Genomic DNA, 23,199 nt, shown 5'->3' with positions numbered 1-23,199 from the left:
GACTTGATGATGGTCCCTCTCTGTAATGCAAACGGAAACTAAGGCTGAGATTTCATTTAAATTATTGTCAAGTTATAGAAATAGGCCTGCCATGTGCTCGCCATCCCCACAGGGAAGTGGAGGAGTGTCTGAAATGAGAAATGAACCAGCTTCTGGCAACTCGTGAAGAATGTGTCTGAAAATAGGAACGGTATGAAGGGAGGGTTATTGCTGTGTTTTATATAATTAAAGGGCATGATTAATGGGCTCCCAGGAAACCCCAGTAAGGAACAAATTGCCATTGGGACCTTGGAGGTTTTGTTTAATTTGGGGGCTTATGCTTGACTGAAGGTCTCATGTTCTTGACAAAAGGGTGACATTTTGATGAGTAAACTTTGAAAGTTTGTTATATGTAATATACTGACTAAGGAGAGGGATACCAGACACTCTCTGAGGAAGGTCTATGTTAAGTGGCATTGATCATTGAATAGCTTCATGATTTACAGGTGTCTCGGAAGACATTTCTAGACGGTAAGGTCCTTGAGGGCCTTACATGTATTCTTTTGCCCTTTCCTCATTCTTTCACTGATATTCACATTGACTGAGTATCTCCTATAGTCACACTGTGTTGGTTGGTAGTAAAATAGCATGGTGAGCAAACCAGGCAAGGTTCTTGCGATTTACAGTCCAATTATGGAGGCAGATGTTAATAATCACAATAAGCAAGAATATAATAACAAATGAAAACAAAAGCTTTGAAGGCAAGAGAGACATGTTGCTTTTAGGGCATTTAACCAAAGACCTTGACCTAGTCATGAAAGGCCAAGGACACCTTCCCTGGGGAAGTGAAAGCTAAAAGAAGGAAAGGTGTTAACTAGGTTAGAGAGGAGGGTGAAAGAGCTGTGACCATGGGAACAGCATGTGCAAGAGCCCTGTGGCAGGATGGAATATGCTGCTTTGAAGGCAAATGCAGCTAGTAGGTGGTAGGTGGTGAGACTGGAGTGGTTGACAGGAACTAGACCATGCATGGCCTCAAAGGCCCTACTCAAGATTTGCATCTTTATCCTAAGAACAGTATGGAGTCACTAGGGAGGGGATGTGTTAGGCAAGGGTATCATTTGTGCCTTTAGAACATTCCTCTGGTTAATTATGAAACCAAGGGTAGATGTGGATGATAAGTAGAAGGCTGCCTTAGTTTCCTGATGAGAAATGGTCGTGCTTGGGCTTAACTATCTATAGGGCAGACAAGTTTGAGAGGCGTGTATAGCTTTATATCTTTACTGCCTGGCCTTGAATGGGCACTTAGTAAATATTTCCCTTCTTGGCATGGGTTAGAAGATGTAGGTTTTATTTTACTTTCTATCATTGTATAGCTATCAGACCTTATATGTGTTGCTTCACCTCTCTGGGCCTCAGTTTCCACAAATATAAAATAATATAAGTGAATTGTGTCCTTTCCAGTGCCAAGTTCCCTAGGTTCATGATGTTTTGGGTACTATCAGTTTTTCAGGTAGATGATTAAAAGGCAAATGTGGGCCGGGTATGATGGCTCACACTGTAATCCCAGCACTTTGAGAGGCCAAGGCGGGCAGATCACTGGAGGTCAGGAGTTCGAGACCAGCCTGGCCAACATGGCAAAACCCCTACAAACTACAAAAATGGCCAGATGTGATGGCTCACACCTGTAATCTCAGCACTTTGGGAGGCCAAAATGGGTAGATCACCTGAGGTCAGGAGTTCGAGACCAGCCTGGCCAACATGGTGAAACCCTGTCTCTACTAAAAATGTGAAAATTAGCCAGGCATGGTGGCACACACCTGTAATCCAAGCTCCTTGAGAGGCTGAGGTGAGAGGATTGCTTGAACCTGGGAGGCAGAAGTTGCAGTGAGCCAAGATTGTGCCACTGTACTCCAGCCTGGGCAACACAGAGTGAGACAGTATCTCAAAAAATAATATTAATAATTGGCCAGGCGTGGTGGCACGCACCTGTAACCCCAGCTACTCGGAAGGCCATGGCATGAGAACTGCTTGAACGTGGAAGGCAGAGGTTGCAGTGAGCCAAGACTGTGCCACTGCACTCCAGCCTGGGCAACAGAGTGAGACTCTGTCTCAAAAAAAAAAAGAAAAAAAAAAGTTAAATGTGTTGGGTTAATAATAGGATATCAGTATCTGAGTTTGCTCACACAACCATCTTTCCTCAAGTCCTTCTCTCGAACTTCTTGGATGTTAGAAGACATGGTTAGGGGGCACCACTGTATACACTTACTTTCATTTATGGCAAACAAGAGTGTTCTTTAATTAGGTTGCCTTTTAAAGCACAACAGATGTGAGTCACTAGAAAAATAAAACTGAACTCTTCAAATGAGTAGGAGTGAATATCAGGATTCTAATGAATCAGCCCAGGGTACACAGCCTAAATGAAGTGGAAAAAGCTAGGGGAGGTTTTGCTAAGGGGGTGCATTTGACTCGTGTCCTGTGAGTTGAGAATCCTTTGTCAGCAGTTGTAACAGGCATGCTCAGCTACAACCACAAACATTTTCCAATGGAGGAGTGTTGATAGCATTTTCATTGACTTAAAAAAAAACATCTAATGGCAGGGTCAAGGGGAAGGCAAGAGGTATAATTTGCTGGTCAGCCTCAGTCAGCTGCCTGCAGCAGCCTCGTCCTGTGTGAGACTTTAAGGGAATGCACATTGGCACCAGGGATCCCAGGCAGAGAGGGGCCCACCCAGATTCAGCCTTGGCCTCATAGACGAGCAACCAATTAAAACAAGAGCAGCCCTTTTGACCTTCAGACTGCAAATGGACTGCTTTCTTTGTGCCATGTCACCCAGTGAAATAATCCTGATAAAAGCTTCTTGTTTAGCCGTTGGAACTAGAGCAGAGATTCAGGGAAAAAGTATTCCCCCACCCCCTTCAAGTGTTCTGGTGTTGGCTGTTCCACGGATCTGGGTTCTGCTGAACCAGTAGGCATTGGAGTGGGGGAATTTGTGGCATAGAGAGGTTCTTGGGTGGTTCTGAGGTCATCTGCAGGGTTTTTGCTGCATCTCTCACGCTTACAGAAGGGCAGTCCGCTCCTGCTCCGCCTCCCACTTCCCTCACCATGTCTTTGCCTCCATACCATTTTTTTTAAATCCCAAGAGATGGGTGGGTGGGAAGGGTCAGGGATCTTTCTTTTGCTCCTTCATCTTAAGCTGTGGATTCGAATCTGTGTTTTTGCCTTTAGATCAGATTGGCCAGAGATAACCCTATTTTTTTAGTGCACTCTGTTGCTGTGTATAGGTTTTGGGGATCATTTGGGAATTATTACGGGTATAGACCAATGGAAATAGAGCTGCTGTTTATTAGATTGAAAACATTTGGAAGAGAGAGAGTTAAAAAAACAACAGATTAGAAGGTTTCAGTCGCTTTTAAAGAGAGAAAGGAGGAAGAGTCTAAGGTACATTCTATAGCTTTGTGGGGAGAGGGAGTGCTTCCTGCAGGAGCTTTGGAATTTGGCAGTGAGAGACTACTCTGCTCCCTGCAAGGGTCTGAGCCGCCTCCTGAGGGCCCAGCAGATCCAGACCTTTCCGATCCCAGCCCTCAGCCCCCAGGCCCTTGTATGTTTTATACTTAGACTCCATTTAAGAAGTGGGAGATCCGGCTGGACACAGTGGCTCTTGCCTGTAATCCCAGCACTTCGGGAGGCCGAGGCAGGCAGATCACGAGGTCAAGACATCAAGACCATCCTGGCCAACATGGTGAAACCTCGTCTCTACTAAACATACAAAAATTAGCTGGGCGTGGTGGTGCGAGCTTGTAGTTCCTGCTACTCAGAAGGCTGAGGCAGGAGATTCACTTGAACCCGGGGAGGCAGAGGTTGCCGTGAGCCGAGATTGCGCCACTGCACTTCTGCCTGGGGACAGAGTGAGACTCAGTCTCAAAAAAAAAAAAAAAAAGTGGGAGATCCACAGCCCCTTCTGAAAATGTATCAGGAGAGAAAATCCCGGGCTCAGGGAACTTTGAAGCCTCTGCTTTAGCCACTGCCCCAAACCTATGCTAGGCTCAAGTTTCCTTGCTTTTCCCACTAGGAAGACTATTTTCTTTGCTTGCTTTCACCTGGGCAATCTAGGTTTTAAATTTTGAGCATTTGAGAAGCTTGTGTTGGTTTTCTACCAAACCTAGATGATACATTGAGTTCCAGTGTCTTCCAGCCCCAAGCTTTTACACAATCTAAGGCCATCCCTTGACTTCTTCAAAGTGAGATGATCCCTAAGACTCCTGCATGTCCCACCCCACTCTGAAGCCAATGGCCAAAGTCCTAGGCAGAAGGCACAAAATGGGAAAGTACTACCCTGTCACTGACCACCACTCACTGGTGCCCGGTGTGTCATACTGCAGCAGCCCCCCTGCCTGCATAACAAGCCTGACAGGTGCCTATCATCACACTCGTCTTAGAGGAAACTGAGGCTGACATGGTTTCTTTTCTCCAAGCCTTTGCAGATTTGCACAGGGGCCTCTCCTGGCCGTGAATCTCCTCTCCTTTCCCTGCAGCAGGGGGCTGGAGGTGCTTTATTTCTGCCATATTGCCTTTTCATTGTGGGCCCAGAGACTACTCATAAAGTAGTCTGTTCTTTAATAGGCATGATTCAAGAGAAGCCCTGGTGTTGCTCTTCCTTCCAGCTGGACATTGCCAGCTTCTGAGCAGGAAATGAAGTTGGCATGTTTTAATCACCTCATCCCCTGCCATCCGTTAAGCAGATCTTTTTAGAAACATAAATCAGATGTTTTATTGTATGTCCATGATACTCCTTAGTCAAACTCACCAGTGACTTCCAGGGGCTTCCATGGGGTCTGTAAATTTAGATTGGAAAAAAAATTACATCTGTATTTTCACTAACCCCCAACTGAAATTTACATTTCCTTTCTATAAATGAGGACAACAAACCACAGCAATGTCAGCAGTTATGTGTGAATTTGTCACCAAAAGAACCCAACCAGTATAATGTGATTTTCTTTTCTCATTATACTGGTTGTATGTATCTCAAAATATTGTGTATGCCCATGATGACTCAGAATAACAGTAGTTATTAGATCTGCCAATATATCCGTTATTTAAAGTATAAACAAGCCAGATACAGTGGCTCATACTTTGGGAGGCTAAGTGGGAGGATTGCTTGAGGCCAGGAGTTGGAGACGAGACTGGGCAACATAGTAAGACCCCATCGCTCCAAAAAATTATAAAATCAGCTGGGTATGGTTGTGCATGCCTGTAGTCTCAGCTACTCAGGAGGCTAAGGCAGGAGGACCACGTGAGCCCAGGAATTTGTGGCTTCAGTGAGCCATGATTGTACCACTACACTCCATCCTGGGAGTCAGAGTGAGACTCTGTCTCTTAAAAAAAATAATAAATTGAACAGAGAAGTCATTTGATAAATTAGTTTTTTTATGTTATGAACTGTATTTCATTTTAAATTATTTATTTTAATTATCTATCTATCTATCTCAAGACTAGGTTATGAGACTGACTAATTTTTGTATTTTTAATAGAGACAGGGTTTTGCCATGTTACCCAGGTTGGTCTGGAACTCTTGAGCTCAGGCAATCCACCTACCTTAGCTTCCCAAAATGCTGGGATTACAACTGTGTGAGCCATCACACCCAGCTCAATGTAAAGAAAAATTAATCAGAAGTGTACCAACGGGGCCGGGCATGGTAGCTCATGCCTGTAATCCCAGCACTTTGGGAGACTGAGGTGGGCAGATCCCTTGAGGTCAGGAGTTCAAGACCAGCCTGGCCAACATGGCAACACTCTGTCTCTGCTAAAAATACAAAAATTAGCCCAGCATGGTGGTTTGTGCCTGTAGTCCCAGCTGCTTGGGAGGCTGAGATGGGAGAATTGCCTGAACCTAGGAGGCAGAGGTTGCACAGAGTCAAGATCGCACCACTGGTCTCCAGCCTGGGTGACAGAGTGAGACCCTGTCAAAAAAAAAAAGTGTGCCAAGGGGGTGGCAAGAGGGATGATGGGCACAGTTTGCCCTGAATTTAGGCAACAAGGTGGTGTGATTTTATTATTTAAAAACAATAATAAAGTTGACTTAAAGTCTATTATTCTATGATCACTATAAGCTGGTAACTCTAAACAGCGTCCATGAAATACGCCTCTCTGGCAGGATAAACCACCCCTGTATCTTCCTGCCCCCACAGCCCCACCCTTGGTCTTTCATAATCCTACATTTTTTTTTGTTTGTTTTTGTCTTCAGCATTTAAAAACATTTTGCAAGCAGAGGTCCATAGGGTTCAGCAGGCTGCCCAGGAAGTACATGACACAGAAACAAGAAAGAATCCCTGACTTAGAATAAAATGTAGATCCACTCTCCTTGGCCTATAGAGCCCAAATGCCTAGGCTCCTGCCCACTTGCCAGCCTCATTTCCCTCCACCCTCTTTATCTCTTGGTACCTTCTAATAAACCAAAATTTACGGGTGCTGCTGAAACATGCGAGGTTTATTCTTTCCTTTCTTCTTCCCTCAGATATGGCTCCAGCTTGTTCTGATCTCAGCTTTCAATGTCACCTCCTTGCAAAGGCCATTCCTGGTAACTGAATTTAAAGCAGGCGACGCTTTCCCCCCAAGTGCTTTCTGGGCAGTTGTTACTATCTAAACCATCTGTTGTTCTTATTGACTGTCTTCCTCCCCTCACCACAAGGTAAACCCACAAGCACAAGCAGGGACTACCATTGTCAATTGTTGTAATCTCTAGCATCTTGACAGGCACCTGCAGGGGCTCAGTATCCTCAGAGCTGAGTTTGCTTCTCTTGAAGTTTCCATGGCAGCCAGTTAATAATATATACTTCATCACTAGACTTAAACACATTAAAGTTCCTACAAAACCTAGAAAAATGTACTCAGCTATAAAAATGCATGTAGATACAGTGAATTGATAGTGCAACCAGAACAATGAAGGAAAGACGAAACCTTTTTTTGTTTTGTTTGTTTGTTCGTTCGTTTGTTTCAGACAGGGTCTTGCTCTGTCACCAAGGCTGGAGTACAGTGGTACAAACATGGCTCACTGCAGCCTTGACCTCCCGAGTTCAAGTGATCCTCCCACTTCAGCCTCCTGAGTAGCTGGGACTACAGACATGTACCACCATGCCTGACTAATTTTTGCATTTTTTGTAGAAATGGGGTTTCACTGTGTTGCCTAGTTTGGTCTCAAACTCCTGGGCTCAAGCGATCTGCCACCTCAGCCTCCCAAAGTACTGGGATTACAGGCATAAGCCACTAAACCAAAAAACCTTTTAAAATGTAATTCATAGGTCAGAAAAATGGCGCCAGAGCTGGACACAGTGGCTTGCACCTATAGTCCCAGCTACACACAGGCTAAAGCATAGCTGGGCAAAGCTTGAACCCAGAAGTTTGAGGCTGTAATATGCTATGACTGTGCCTGGGAATAGCCACTACACTCCAGCCAGGGCAACATAGTAAGAGGCTCCTTCCTAAAAAACAAAGAAACTTCTGTAAAAGAAAAAGGAAATGGCACCAGATCCCCCACGCCACTCTTCTTTGGTGTTATAGCCACTTGGAGAAAGCAACAGGAATCCTGACTCACAGGGCCTTAGATAGAAATGCTTTGCATGTCACAGAATAAAAAGTACAGAGGTAGGTCGATCCCTGATTGACTGACTCAGTTACTAAACTATTGCCAAACGCTCAAGTGCTTTCCATTGCCCTAAATTATACTCTTCAGGCTGGTTTCTCTCATGGTTGCAAGATGGCTGCCAGTAGCCACTGGAGAGAGAGATTTCCCTTTTCCAGAAAATAAGTTCTTCTCTTTAGTGTGTTTGGGTACATTAGGTCACATGCTCCTCCCTGGGCTAATAATAGCCCCAGGAGGAACACCATGAAGATTGACTCAGACTCTGCCTTGGGGATGAACGGGGTGAATAGTTGCGGATAACAGGGATTCCTTAAAGAGGGAGAAAGAGAAATCGATGTTAGGAAGGCAACCCACAGTGGCCACCATAGGTGTCGCTTGTTTTAAAATCAAATTTATTTTTGTTTTAATTTTGAGGAATAACCACTTAGAATAGCTTCTGAGGAGAATGATCCTAATCTTTTAATTTTTTCAAATATTTGGGGCTTTTTTCTTCTAGAAAAAATGTTTTAGAAAATTATTGTCTTTATCTTGGCCTTGTTATCAGTCACGTGATCTGGCAGCTGAAGAAATATGGCCCATGGCTACAGACTTGGCTGCTTATATAACAGGCTCTGGTCTCCATAGTTAGTTTTAAATGGAGAGTGTGCGCCAGGGATTTAGAAAAGCTCTATATAAATTTTCAAAGAAATAACATTGCTTAGACCTTACTTAGATTATGAAGAGCAAGTCGATTGATCTTGGGAGGCAGAGCAAAGCCTCTAACCGAGCTCTGGAAAGCCTCTAGATTTTTTTTTTTAATTCCAGTTTTATTACAGCAGAAGTGTCAGCCACTATCTTGATGGATGCTATGAAGTATTTTTTTTTGAATCCTCTTAAGATGGAATAGAATTTGGTTCACTTTTGGAAAATTATAAAACAAGAAGTATAAGCAAATGAAGGGCTACAGAAGGGTGTGAAAAAACGAGCTACCTGTATCTCTGCAGCAGAGAAGGAAGGTAGACAGAGGTCAGGGATGGGGGTTGGGACAAGATGGGTGGTGGGGAAGGGGGAGGGGGACCCAAGGAGAATCAAGCCATATCTGTAAAGAAGATGTGTATTTGTGAATTACCAGTATAATAAAACATCAATGAAAGACAGGTCAGTTTCACGGGCAGCAATAAATAGACAAGTAAAATTGCAGTATTAGACTTGATGACATAAGAATCCTTCCATCCCGTGTCAGCCCTTGAAGGCTCTGGAGTAAAAGGCTAGAGAGAGAGCCTGGGATTTCTGAAAATGTTGAGTCACTGTCCTTCCAGACAGATACTAGACATAAATCATTTTCTTATTTTTCTTTCTTTTTATCCTCTTCCTCTTATTATCCTGCCGCTTCCTTTTCATCCCTGAGTTACGTGTATTTTATGTGGCTTGGTATCTTCTGATGGTGATACCCCCCAGGATTGACTGGCTATGAACTGAGATTATCCAGACCCCTACTAGACAGCTCATCCACTACTGGCCAGCTGCCCGCCCTTCACATCTTCCTTCTCTGGGGCAGGGACCCCTGCTGGTCTGCAGGCTCTCTGCTCCTTTGAGAATAAAACTGAGTGAAATGTCACAACCAAGAAAAGAAAAGAAACCCTTTGAAAGCCAAGCAGTGGAATTGAAAAATGACACTTGTCTTTTCTAGGGTATTGTTTTAGAAGTTAAATTTTCTTTCATTTTAGGGCTAAGGGTAAGTACTTGGAATGCCTTTTCTGATGGTAACTATGTTGTCATCATCTATACATCTATGTCACAAATTTGGGAGAGCTGTGGTTCAGCTTGACAGTTTTTCCTTCCACTTTCATGTCGTAGTTGTATGTGACAGTCATTTATAGAGGGCGGGGGAGGGGGAGGGGGGAAGACAAGCAGCTCAAAGTACCAGAGCACTTTTTTTGTTGTTGTTGTTTTTGTTTTGCTTTGTTTTGTTTTTGTTTTGAGACAGAGCCTAGCTCTGTCGCCCAGGCTGGAGTGCAGTGGCATGATCTCGGCTCACTGCAACTTCCGCCTCCTGGGTTCATGCAATTCTCCCTCAGCCTCCCAAGTAGCTTGGATTACAGGTATGTGTCACTATGCCCAAATAATTTTTAGTAGAGAGGGGTTTCACCATGTTGACCAGGCTGGTCTTGAACTCCTGACCTTAAGTGATCGGGCTGCCTGGGCCTTCCAAAGTGCTAGGATTACAGGCAGGAGCCACCGGGCCCAACCAAGAGTACTTGTTTTTGCATCAGTAAAGGTCTTCTATTTATTGCTGCCAAAATGAAATGTTTTGAAAAGAGTTAGCAAATGGGTATTTGAATTCCTGTTCCTCCACTTTTTAGATATGTGGTCTTGAGAAAAGACCTCCAGGTAGAAATGAGAACAACAACAAATAGTGCTAGACAACCTTCAGTCTTCCCATCTCAGTGAAAACCCTTTGGTGATTGCAGACAGCCCTCCCTCCTGCCCTTCACCCCTCTCCACCCACCTCAGCCTGGATTCCTCCTTTTCCTCTCCCCTGACCTTGTGATTGTACTCCGTATGATTGTGTTGAATAAGTGACTCAACTGCCTTGGCCACCAGGTCTTGCCATGGCCATATCTAGTGACTTTTTCCACTCTGACTTCTGCCATGTGCTACGTAAGGTTAACTGTTTCTCTGTGATGCACACTCCCATTTACTGCTCACATTTCTGGCCACTCCACCTTGGATTGCTTTGCAGGTTCCCCTTCTTGTGTCCATCCCTTAATTGGGGGTGTCCCTCAGGGTCCTGACAGATGCCTCTGGGACAGCTGATTTTGAAGTTCTCTTCTAGACTTCACACCTTCCCTGCCCACCCCCCAGCCCCACCACCGCTCCAGGTATTTGCGTCCCCCTGAATAGTCCCTATCTGTTGCCAAAGCCAGAAGCTGGGGTGGCATCATGGCCTCTTTCCTTTCCCTTGTTTCCTACCAAATCTCAACCTGCCTGCTTTCTAAATATCTCCAGAGTCCTCCAGTTTTCTCCAGTCCAGCGACTCTCCCTTTCAGAGGCTGCTTAGTCTTTGGCCTGCGTTCCTGCTGCCAACTTAGAGATCTGCCTGCCTCCTTTCTGTCTCTCAAATCTATTCCCCACACTAAACCCAAGGGACCTTCCTACAACACAAGTTGGGTTCCCACTCCACACCACTTTATATACTTTGCTGCTTCTCCCTGTTTCTTCCAGAGAAAGCCAAGGATAAAGCCTCCTCCTTAACGTAGCCTCAAGACCCAGCCCCTGCATGCTTCTGTGTCTTTCTCCATGGCACTGCTCCCTCTCCCTATGCCAGTGACACAGATCTGGACTTCCTTGGTGTAGTCCTTTCTACCTGCTGGTCTTCTGCCTGGAATCTTTCTTTTCCTTCCTTTCTTCTCACCCTTTTTGTGTCTAATTGTCTTTCTGTATAACTTCCACTGAGAGCCCTCCCCAACCCTCAAACAGAGGTGTCTCTTCCAAAGGCTTCCATAGGAGCCTATGTTCTAACTTGCTGTGTAAGTGCCTGCAAAGCCTGGCACAATTCTTGGCACATAGTATGTGCTTCACAAATACTCAACAAAGGAAGGGAATGAATGAGTGTCTGTGGTATGTGGAAGAGGTCTTATAAATTTTAAAGCATTCATTAATTTTGGTTCTTAACATTGAACAACACAGTCTACAATAAAAATTGAACCAGACATGGTGGATTACACCTGTAATCCTAGCACTTTGGGAGGCCTAGGCAGGAGGATCACTTGAGGTCAGGAGTCTGAGACCAGCCTGGCCAACATGGTGAAACCTGTCTCTACTAAAAATATAAAAATTAGCCAGGTACGGTGTCACGTACCTGTATTCCCAGCTACTTGGGAGGCTGAGGCAGGTGAATCACTTGAACTCAGGAGACAGAGGTTGCAGTGAGCCAAGATGATGCCATTGCACTATAGACTGGGGGACAAGAGCTGAACTCAGTCTCAAAAAATAATAATAAATAAATAAAAATTGAGCAATAAGTGTTGAACAGCAAAGTAGCTCGGTTATATTTTTGAGTGTGGAAAATGTGAGCTTCTTTCTACATAATCTCCAGACCTTTTGGCTGGTAGACTTTTGGCTTGTCACCAGCCCAAATTTTCCTTTAACAGTGCATATCCTCTGTTCTGTTACCTCTGTCCCCCATGCTCAGGTGCTGCAGGAGAGTGCTGAATTGAAAGAAATGAGAAAAGCAGTTCATTATATGTATAGATTTCCATCTCTGGATCAAATTCGAAGTTTAAAAATCTGCCATTCTTGGGAGGTCTTATTTTCTTGAACACAAAAGCCCCTGTATTTCAACTAGAGGTTCTCGACTGAAGCACTTTCTGGCTATTCTTAGCCCTTGCTTTCACTATTTTTAAAATGCAATGCATGATCTATACATCCACTGAGCAGCCAAGGTTTCTCTTTTGGAAGTAATAATTCTAGTGAGTCAGGGAATGATTGAGAGGATCAAGCAGACTTGTCAGATCAGGGTTTGATGAATCAGCCAGCCCAGCCTGAAGCGGGAAAGATTATCAGCTGCATATTTCACATTTTCTTCTCCAAGCTGACCATTAAGAATGGCATATTATACAAGTGGGTTTTTTACAGCATGTGAATCAACTTGTGACAATTCGGTAGGCTTTGTTTCTTTAATCCCAGGAAACAAAAGACAACTAGCTATGGTTTTGGTCTGCAAAGGTAAAGAGAGAGGGTCTCAGCCCTTTAGCTTTTTGCTGATGCATTTGAGAATTTGAAAACAGCAGATTTGGTATTCGGATATGTGTGTGTGTGTGTGTGTGTGTGTGTGTCAGGCTGTACCTTTTGGGGACTGGTACTGCAAAAGGGTCAATGTGGTCTGTTCTCTGACATCTCTAGACTCTGATTAACCCAAAGAAACTACAAGACGAAGAACCAGGAAAGAATACTTAATCAGATTCTGCCTCCTATGAGATGAAATCACCTAAGAAATCAAAAAAAAACAAAGGAAAATGAAAACACATTAGAATGTACAAGGTACCATGGGGCCCCGGAGACCTCATCACAGAGAGTGTTCAGAAGGAAGTTTCTCACTTCTACAGTAGGGAATGTTTGCCAGAATGACCCACAGCTCTGCTGTTTGGTAGGCTTTCCTTGCCCAAGGGAAGGTTCAGGTTTGGGAAATACTAGGGTGGAAGCACAATGAGTCATGTATAAAGGAGACTCACAGGTCCTCAGGGGTGACCGCCCCTTCCAGGGTAAGGGTCAGGTAACAGAGGCCCCAAGGGCCAAATCCACAAGGCTGGATGCCACCTTTAACCACTGACATTTTCTTACCCAGACATGATATGATCCAATTAACATAACATTAATAGTGAATCTTTGTTAAAAGAAAAGTTCATAAGGCCAGGCCTGGTAGATTGCACTGTAATCACAGCCCTTTGGGAGCTGAAGTGGGCAGATCACTTGAGCTTGGGAGTTCCAGACCAGCCTGGGTAACATTGTGAAAGCCCTGAGTAACTTAATTTTTTCTTCTTTTTGCTTTGTCTGTATCTTCTAATTTTTCTGCAAAGATTATATATTACTTACAAATTTTTAAAAGTGTTTTTAAAGCAAAGAGGGCCAGGCATGGTAGCTCATGCCTGTAATCCTAGCACTTTGAGAGGCTGAAGTGGGTGGATCACTTGAGCCCAGGATTTCAAGACTAGCCTGGGTGGAACCACTTCTCTACATAAGTACAAAAATTAGCTGGGCATGGTGCTGTGCACCTGTAGTCTCAGCTACTCGGGAGGCTGAGGTGGGTGAATTGCTTGAACTCAGGAGGCAGAGGCTGCAGTGATCTAAGATCGCACCACTGTGCTCCAGTTTGGATAACAGAGTGAGACTCTGTCTTAAAAAAAAAACGATAGTTGCCATGGTTTGAACATCTCCTCCAAAACTCATGTTGAAGTTTAAATTTAACTGCCATTGTGACAGTATTAAGAGACGGGACCATTAAGAGGTGATGAGACCATGAGAGCTCTGCCTTCATCGTGAGTGGATTAATGTTGTTGCAGGATTGGGTTTGTTATCTTGAGAGTGGGTTGTTGTAAAAGTGACTTCGGCCTTCTCTGTCTCTTGCTCTTTGCCTCCCTTGCCTTTCATCCTCTGCCATGGGGTGACATAGCACAGAGGCCCTTACCAGATGCCAGCAGCATGCTTTTGAACTTCTCAGCCTACAGAACTGTCATAAATAAATTTCTTTTCTTTACAAACCATCCAGCCAGTAGTATTCTGCTACAACAACACAAAATAGATTAAGACAATAGTATTGAAGGAAAGACTGGAGAGACCAAAACCCATTAGGAGGTGATAGAGATAGTTCAGGTGAGGATGATTGGGGTGTTGAAGGAGGGCGGGAGAGAGGTGGGGTTCAAGCTGAATCCACAGTGCTAGGAGGGACGTGGGAAGGTGATAGTGAGGACTCGATAGTCTTTTGTCCTTAACTAGAGCTGAGACAGACGGAGGATAAATGGGATAGGGAGAAGGGAGAGTGTCACTGCGGGCAGAGAGGAAGTGAGGATATGGGGGACACATGTACCCATGCTTAGTACACAACCAGGGCCCTCAGGTGTAATGTGAGGGAATTTCTCCACCAAAAGGCAAAGTGGTAAGCCAGTGAAGAGATAAAGCTAGGAGTGTGACCGCCTGGGATTCAGTCTTCACTCTACTGCTTACTTGCTACACGACCTTCACCAAGTGACTTGACCTCTTCTGTGCCTCGGTTTCCTCATTCATATGTTGGAGATAATAGCAGTGCCTACCTCATAATGTTGTTGTGAGAATATGATTAGATTAGTTAATATTTTTAAAGTATTTAGCATGGTTCCTGGCATGTAGCTAAGCTCTCTACAGTGATAAGAAAAATGGAAACTAGAGTGTGAGCCCCTTGAAGGCCTGGAATGGGTGTTTAATGGGCCTCCCTCCAAGAGTCTCACATAATGCCAGACAGGTACGTTATAGGTACTATGTAAATAGTTGTCAAACAAATACACGTGGCAATTCAATTTTTTAAATTATTTTTTTACTATACCGCGAGTTAAACAGAACCCAGATCGCTTTGTTTTCTACTCATGGAAGGAAACATTTCAGGTTCCAAATAAACAAGGTTTTTGTTTTGTTTTCTTTTTTTGTTTTTTGAGACAGAGTGAGACCTGTCTCTGTCACCCAGGCTGGAGCACAGTGGTTCTATCTTGGCTCACTGTAACCTCTGCCCCACAGGTTCAAGTGATTTGCCTGCCTCAGCTTCCTGAGTAGCTGGGATTACAGGCATGTGCCACCACACCTGACTAATTTTTGTATTTTTAGCGGAGAAGGGGTTTCACCATGTTGGCCAGGCTGGTCTTGAATCCCTGACCTCAAGAGATTCCCCCTGCCTCAGCCTCCCAAAGTGCTGGAATTACAGGTGTAAGCCACGGCACCCAGTCCCAAATAACCACGTTTATAAAGAAATTCTGGTATGCAACTATTTCATCAGATGGGGACTGCTGATATTTTTAAAACTTCCGGGAACTGCAGTGCCTTGTACCTACATGTGATGGTCGGTGTGGGAAAGCATCAGTTAAGAAACAAATAGGGCTTAAGAACAGTGTTGATAAGGCTCAGGCTGTGTCTTATTGTCAGGGGCGGGAGGCGGATGCTATTTAAAACCCAGAAAATGCAGAAAGCAACTTAGTTTTGGATCTTGAACAAAAATTGATAAGATCTAAGGCCTGAGGACTCCATTTGGTAAGGCGCGTTTTCCAAAAGGCCCTTTCAGCTGTCATATCCCAGCCGGAGTATAAAGTGGCCCTCGGATCGGGGAAACAAGGGAAGATGAATGCAGGCAGTGTATTTTTAGAACACATTGTTCTCTCAATTCTAGAAGCAGCCAACCTAGATAAAAATGTGTTTTCAGAGACGCTTTTCCACTCTTTGTGCTACTTTAAGATTGATGTCTAGAAATAGAAAACAAAATATGTTTTCTTGTCTGGTAATTAAATTTCTTGTTGCTTCACCCAGAGGTGAGGAGTGACCATCTATTCTGGGCTACTAGGGTTCGTATAACAGCATCTTTAAGGCAACAGGACATGGGCATTGTGGGAGAGAAGTGTGATATCAAAGTGAGAGCTTTTTAGTTGAAATCAGGGTACATGGTAATAGTAAAGCAGCTAACGTTTAGCTTTTACTCTGTGGACTTAGCATGTATTTTCTCCTTTGATCCTTTCCATAACCCTGGGAAGTTGCTGCTATCACTGTTCCCATTTTTGCTGATGAAAAATATGAGACTAGAAGAGGTGAAGAAACTGGATCAAGGCTGTATCTTTACGTTGCTAAAATGAATCCAGAGACTATCGCTAAGCTGTATGAAAGCCTGAAAAAAACCTCATCAAATGTATGTCATTTTTATTTTAAATAAATCAGAGTTTTAGCTTCTCATACACACTTGTAAAGAAGAATTATGGGCCAGGTGCAGTGGTTCACACCTGTAATCCCAGCACTTTGGAAGGCCGAGGTGGGTGGATTGCCTGAGCTCAGGAGTTCAAGACCATCCTGGGCAACACAGTGAAAACCCATCTCAAAATACCAAAAAAAGAAAAAAAAATCCAAGCTTGGTGGCGTGTGCCTGTAGTCCCAAATACTTGGGAGGCTGAGGCAGGAGAATTGCTTGAACCCAGGAGGCGGAGGTTGCAGTGAGCCAAGATCGCACTATTGCACTCCAGCCTGGAAGACAGAGTGAGATTTCGTCTCAAAAAAAAAGAGAGAAGAATTATGTAAGTTCCTGGTAAGAGACCTTCTGATTCTGTAGGTACAGGACACTTACCTGCTATTTTGTAATCTCCAGGAACATACAGAATGAAGTGACCTCACAAAAGGCTGCTTTCTTATCAGCAGGAGGGAGTGAGGCTTTTCACTGAAATTAAGATAAAAATAAAGCTCTTTTAGTGGTTTTACTAAATAAAGAGCTGGATACCTGCTGATAATAATTAGTGTTCAGTTCAGCCTCTTTAAAAAGCCACTGGTACATCAAGTATATTAAGATGTCTTAGTGGGGCCGGCTCGGTGGCTCACATCTCTAATCCTAGTAGTTTGGGAGGCCGAGGCAGGTAGATAACCTGAGGCCAGGAGTTCAACACCAGCCTGGCCAACATGGTGAAAACTCTTCTCTACTAAAAATACAAGATATTAGCCAGGTGTGGTGGTGGGCACCTGTAATCCCACCTATTCAGGAAACTGAGGCAGGAGAATTGCTTGAACTAGGGAAGCAGAGACTGCAGTGAGCCGAGATCACACCATTGCACTCTAGCCTGGGCAACAAGAGCAAAACTCCATCTCAAAAAAAATAGAAAAAAGTCTTAGTAGGAGAGTTACATGGTCATTCATGGTCATTGTTCGATGGCGTACATGTTAGAGTGTGTTCTCTACTTCCCTGCCCCCCCAAAAAAAACTTTTATTAAGTAATAACAACAATAAACTACCTTTTGTTGAGCTCCTACATTTTTTCAGGAATAGTACCAGGCCCTTTGCTTATATTTTCTTATTTTATTACCATTTACATGTCCAAAAAAACCCTCTGAGGGAGAGGGTATTATAGCCATTGTACAGCTGGGGAGACTGAGGGTCTGAGGAGTTAAGTGAATTGCCCAAAGCTACAGAGCTAGCATGTGGCATAGCTTAGAATTGATTCCCCAAACATTTTATTTTTGTTTATTATAGATATTTTCAAGCATACACAAAATTAGAAAGACGAGTTTAATGAAGTCCCTTTACCATTCACCCAGCCCTAACAGTTACCACAGTTTACCATTATTCTTTTACCTATTCCCCCATCCACACACGTTTTTTTTAAAGCAAATTCCAGACATCCTATCATTTAATCCATAAATAAAACCCAAAGGTAGTTTAAATGTCACATTAACATTTCTGGCTTTAAAGCTACTTCCTGCTCGGCCTTTCTTCGCTCCACAGTGCACATTTCTCTAGTCCATGGTGCTGACTGTAGCTGCGATGTCTCCATCTCTGTGTGATGACTTCTCGAGGGCAGGAGCTGGGTCTTCCTTCCCCCACATCCTACCCACAACGCATAGCACTGCACTCCACACTGAGTCAGCAGGACCTGACTACTGCCTACAAGAGTGGGCCGGGCACAGTGGCTCACGCCTGTAATCCCGGCACTTTTGGAGGCCAAGGTGGGCAGATTGCCTAAGGTCAGGAGTTCGAGACCAGCCTGGCCAACATGGTGAAATCCTGCCTCTACTAAAAATACAAAAATTAATGGGGCATGGTGGTAGGTGCCTGCATTCCCAGCTACTCAGGAGGCTGAGGCAGGAGAATCACTTGAACCCAGGGGACGGAGGTTGCAGTGAGCTGAGATTGCGCCACTGCACTCCAGCCCGGGGAACAAGAGCAAGACTCCATCCCAAAAATAAAATAAAAAATAACATCAAGGGTAAATTCTCTTAAAGACTTCCCAACTTTTACAAGTTGGCGGGCGGGGGGTGGGGCGGGTAATTATTTTCAAGCAATACCAGGAAAACAAGAGGATCTTTGAAGCAAGAGGTGATGAAATGTTCCCTCCTCACCTCCAGCTTCCTGCTCTTAATGCTTCCACCTTGAAGGCTTCTTTCTAAACGTACAGCACACTTGGCCAATAACGTGCTTGGGAAACCGAATTGAAGGTATAAAATGAGGCTGAATTTGGTATAAATTTGCAAATTTGAGTCTTAGGATTATGCCTCAATTTGGTTGAATTGGCTCCAAGACAGAAGAAACTGCTTTCATGGAGTGAATTATGAGGAGTTGGGAAGACCACATTACCCCGAGTTACAATTCATCTTCTGAATCTTTCTGTCTGTAGTTTATGATTTGGAGGGAATGTAGGGAGCTTGGGAGGTAGAGTCAGAAAACTTGTGTTCTAACCCCTCCACCCCCTATTCTGCCTCTAATTCACTGTGACCTTAGGCAGGTGACTTAACCTCTCTGAGCCTCTGTTTCTTAATTCATCCATTCAGTAAATACTACTGAATGCCTACTAAGTGCTGAGCACTGGGCATCAAATAAGATTGTTTGTGTCAAAGTAGTTTGTAAATAAATCCTGTAAGAATTATTGATGTTTTCCCTGCTAAAATGCAACCTTTGGAGGAGAGCACTTTGAATAGTAATCTATCCTTGCGAATGATTCTTAACATTTTAGAGCTTTGACAAGGAAAGGAAGGGAAGGGAACAGGACACAAGACCGTGGGATCACTAGAGACAAATTTGATTCATGGCTGGATCTGAGGAGAGGTGATTATATGGGAAAAAGGTTGTGAAGTTAGCTCACACAAGTCCTCTTCTAAAATACTGCCATATAATTTCGGGTGTACAGGAGCCCATTCAAAGAGAATCAAACAGCTTACACATACTTGAGCCCATTCCCAGCAATTTCTACAAAATGTGCCCCTTTTAAAAGCCCAGACTTCACTATGCAGTATATTCATGTAACAAAATAGCACTTGTACCTACTAAATCTATAAAAAAAATTTTTTTTATCACTCAGGCCTGGAAGTTCTCTAGTCATTTTCACCTTCTCTAGTGATTAATTCCTGTTAATTGTTGCTGCACTTGGAGCCCACTTTCAGGATTTCAGGATCTGCACCTCTCCCTGAGCCATAAGACCATGATCTGGTGTTCTAATTCAATATCTATTTCCTCTAGCCCCATTTTCTAATTTCTACATTTCTGGCCATCTGTATATTTGTTCCTGTGCTCCTTTGAGGCATGAAGTAGAGTAAAAAATATTAAAGACATGTATAAAACAAACTCCCTTAGGCTGGAGTGAAGAAGGAATTGTTATGGACCCAAATGGGAATTTTAGAACTGTTAAACAGATTACAGGTTAAACATTATTCCATAACAAACAGATTATTGACCTTGGAAAGTCATGGATTATCAGACTCAGGGACAGAAAGGTGACACAGAGATCCTTAAAGCGGTGAAAGAGCAAGTGATGCTGCATTTTTGTTTCAGTATCACAGTGGAAGTCTAGGGACAGCTGCTACACAGCAAATACTATGCTCGGCACTGGGGAAGTTAAGATGAATGAGATGCATCATGCAATCACAACTTCTGTGTGGTCTGATTGTGTTCTACCAGACACCTTTATTCATTTCTTTATTCATTCAACAAACCTGGATGTGGAGCCTTCCTACCGAGTTGGGTTTTGAGTCTCCAGGCAGTGAAGGTTTTGGAAGAAGGGCATGATCTCATTGGAATGGTCTTTTAATAAGGTCAAGGACTGAAGGAATGGCTTAGTGAAGTTAGGGCCTGCTGACTAGTAAATCAATTAGGAAATCAGGGCAATCTCCCAGGGAGATAATTTGTTCATGAAGGAACATCATATATTAAAACATATACTGTTCTCTCTCACTGTAAAAGGAAAGGAAATCAACAAAGAAATACAAAATATAGCACTGGTTTTTAGAATAATGCTATGGGACTCATTTCAATTCAGGTATCATAAAATAGACCATGTGGCTCAATTCTAATATAGATTTTTCAGTCCCTCTTTGCTGATGAGACCAGGCTGTATATGATTTCTCACCTGGGTTCAGATGGAGACATGGAGGAAATGTGATGTATTCATTATCTATAACAATATTACTACAAGCTTAATCTTAATACACATTTATTATGGTGCAATTTTTGTGGGTCAGGAATTAAACATTGCTTAGCTAGGCCTTCTACTACTTCAGGTTCTCACAAGGCTACATTCAAGGCATCGGCCAGGGCTGTGGTCTCATCTGTGGTTTGACTGGGGAAGGATCTGTTTTCAAACTTACATGGCTATTGGCAGCATTCAGCTGCTTGTGGTTGTAGGACTGAGGGCTTCAGTTTCTTGTTATTGTTGGCTGGAGGCCACCTTCAGCTCCAGGAAGCTGCCTTCAGCCCTTTGCCACATGGGCCTTTTAACATGGCCTCTTGCTTCTTTGATTCCAGCAATGAGAGAGTTGCCTAAAAATATGAGTAAATAACCCAATCTTATGTAATATAACACATAATCATGTACATCCTGTCATCTTGCCATGTTCTATATGGCTAGAAGAAAATCAATACGCCGGCCTATTCTGGCCCTACAAGGGTTTGAACACCTACCCAGAGGCAGAGATCATGGGGGACACCTTAAGAGGCCATCTGCTATATATAATGTTTAGTGACTTGGTGAAGGTGCCCAGAAAACATTGGGGTTGTCACAAAACCTATGTTTTCTTCTTTTTCCATGTAATCCTGGGAAATTGATCCAGCATCTTCCCATTCTCCTAATCCTTCAGGATGATTGTTTTTAGCCCTGCTGTAAGGTTGAAGCAAAACCTGTTTAATTGCCTGTTGGCTGGGATCCTGGTGACAACAGTTTTATTTTTCTTTTCCTTTTTTATTTTGTTTCATTTTATTAAACATTATCTTCTTTACCTGAAAGATTTTATGTCTTTTGTTTCTAAATAGTCAGTTGAGGAAATTTAACAGGGGCAGGCAAGATTCCAGACAATATACTTAGTTTTCAGGTAGCAATTTCAAACATTCTGTTTATTAGTTTAATGATAAGTCATTAGAAAAGAAGCTTAATGGTTCTTAGAAAAGCTAATCCTGGCACCATGATAGATTCACCTTGAACATATCTTTCTGTCTCAGTTTCCCCATCTGTAAATCCATAGGGTGCAGTATCCATACTAACAAGATATTCCAAAGGGAAATAATAATTTTTGAACATAAACTAAAAATCCTACATAATAGAAACATATTAGTATTCTGCACTGTTGAGCAGAACTTTTCCATGCAGCTTTAAATAATTTGTCATGCCCTGAAGTGCCTACCATGTGCCAGGTACTCTGCTTGTTTTTATTTCCTTTTCTTACAGAATCTTGCCAGTGACCTTGAAAGGTAGATATTATTCTCTTCATTTTGCAAATGATGAGTCTGAGATTCATAGATGTTTAATTAGTCCAAGGCCACACAGTTGAGAGCCACAATTCTGCCTGATTCTATCTCCTGTTAACCTGCCATTGCACTGAGAATTATAGAACTAAGGTCAATCCCTCACTCAGATTGCTGTTCACGTATTGCTTTTCCTGAAATTAGTGGCAGTTTTCTAGAAGTCAGAAGGAGAAGAAAGTAAAAGGAATCTTCTTTTTATATATCATTGCTTTCTGAGAAAAAGTATTATAGAAAATCCAAAGGTCAAATTGCATGATATTTTCGCCTTTGCTATATAAAAACATATCTACACTATGTAATATATGGAATACAACACAGCATTAAGACAAAAGGAAGGAAAGATGGTGAAAGATAAAAAGATTGCCAAGACATACTGTTAGATTTTTTTTTTTTCAAGTTACAGAAATTTGGGCTGGGAATGGTGGCTCACACCTGTAATCCCAGCACTTTGGGAGTCCAAGGCAGTTAAATCACTTCAGTCCAGGAGTTTGAGACCAGTCTGGGCCACATGGTGAAACCCTGTCTCTACAAAAAATATCCAAATCATCCAGGCATGCTGGCACATGCCTGTAGTCCCGGGTACTTGGGAGCTGAGGCAGGGAGATCTTTTTTGCCTAGGATGCAGAAGTGGCAGTGAGCCAAGATCATGCCCTTGCACTCTAGCCCAGGAGACAGATTGAGACCCTGTATCAGAAAAAAAATTTTAAAATTTTAAAAAAGTTACAGAAATTTAAGTATGATATTATTTGTGTGCTAAGTTAAGCTACCACAGAGCAATTCGGTTTATTTTTCAAATATACATCCATGGATAGAAAGCAGTCTGAAAAGATAACACCCTAAATTAATTAAACTGGTTCTGAGTTCAAACCCTAAATTGGTTCTCTCTGAGGAGGGGCCTGGTATTGACTCCAGCGGCAGTCTAACATTTAACATTTAAAGTTTTTACAAGGAGAAATAATTCATGTGTTACTTGTATAACTAGAAGTTTGAGGGTTTTTTTAAGTAAAATATTGAACACAGAGTCAGCCCACCAGTGGCATGACTACCCACAGTCAAAAGCTGGAGCTATTTGTAAGTCATTTTGACAATAAAGAAAAGGATGAAGTAAAAATGCTGTGTCACCAAGATAACTGTTTCCTCCAGAGATTTCTATGTCAAATGGGGCTTTGATGTCCGGCCGTTATCTGAACGGGGTGCCTGCTCAGGGATCAGCTATGACAACCCTAGGGAGAGTCCTGTGATGAGCCATGTTGGGGACAGAAGGATGAGTGAGCAGCTCTGCTTCCTTTCAGACATCCCTGCTCTTCACCGCTTTGTTTTAGCTTAGGTAATCTTCCAAGGCTAGATGATTGTGGGGAGCAAGGGAAAAGATGAGGAATTTAAATGATGGAGAAGAGAAGGATACCAGAGGAAACTCTTCTTTGAAGTTAAAAGCATTGGATTCTAGACATCTGCTAGAGATCATTTAATATCCAGGCTGATTAATTCAGCTGGGAACCAGTCTGTAGAAGCTGATATTGGACTCCATTCTTCGGTGGGTCAAATCACTTATTTCTAGGAGAAATGGCATTAGAACTTAACTGTTTTTCTAGCTCTTGCAAAATATGTAA

The 23,199-nt window shown here is 43.0% G+C and overlaps 1 protein-coding gene across 4 annotated transcripts in view; it reads left to right on the top strand.

Moving 5' to 3' along the window:
• The window catches only part of ARHGEF3 (Rho guanine nucleotide exchange factor 3), a 290,282-nt gene that overhangs the window by 151,063 nt on the left and 116,020 nt on the right, over positions 1 to 23,199 (top strand). For 2 of the 4 annotated variants that reach the window (XM_032290249.1, XM_032290251.1), the window contains one exon: positions 6,491 to 6,553. The exons of the other annotated variants lie outside the window; for them this stretch is intronic. In XM_032290249.1, coding sequence (XP_032146140.1) covers positions 6,491 to 6,553 — 63 coding nt within the window. The remainder of the gene's footprint in view (positions 1 to 6,490; positions 6,554 to 23,199) is intronic. 4 annotated transcript variants of the gene reach the window in all.

This window comes from Sapajus apella, unplaced genomic scaffold, assembly GCF_009761245.1.
Source record: "Sapajus apella isolate SASKATOON/1434 unplaced genomic scaffold, GSC_monkey_1.0 scaffold23, whole genome shotgun sequence".
Taxonomy (NCBI): domain Eukaryota; kingdom Metazoa; phylum Chordata; class Mammalia; order Primates; family Cebidae; genus Sapajus; species Sapajus apella.
The sequence above is the reverse complement of the archived record's forward strand: the minus strand, read 5'-3'. Positions and strand labels throughout refer to the sequence as shown.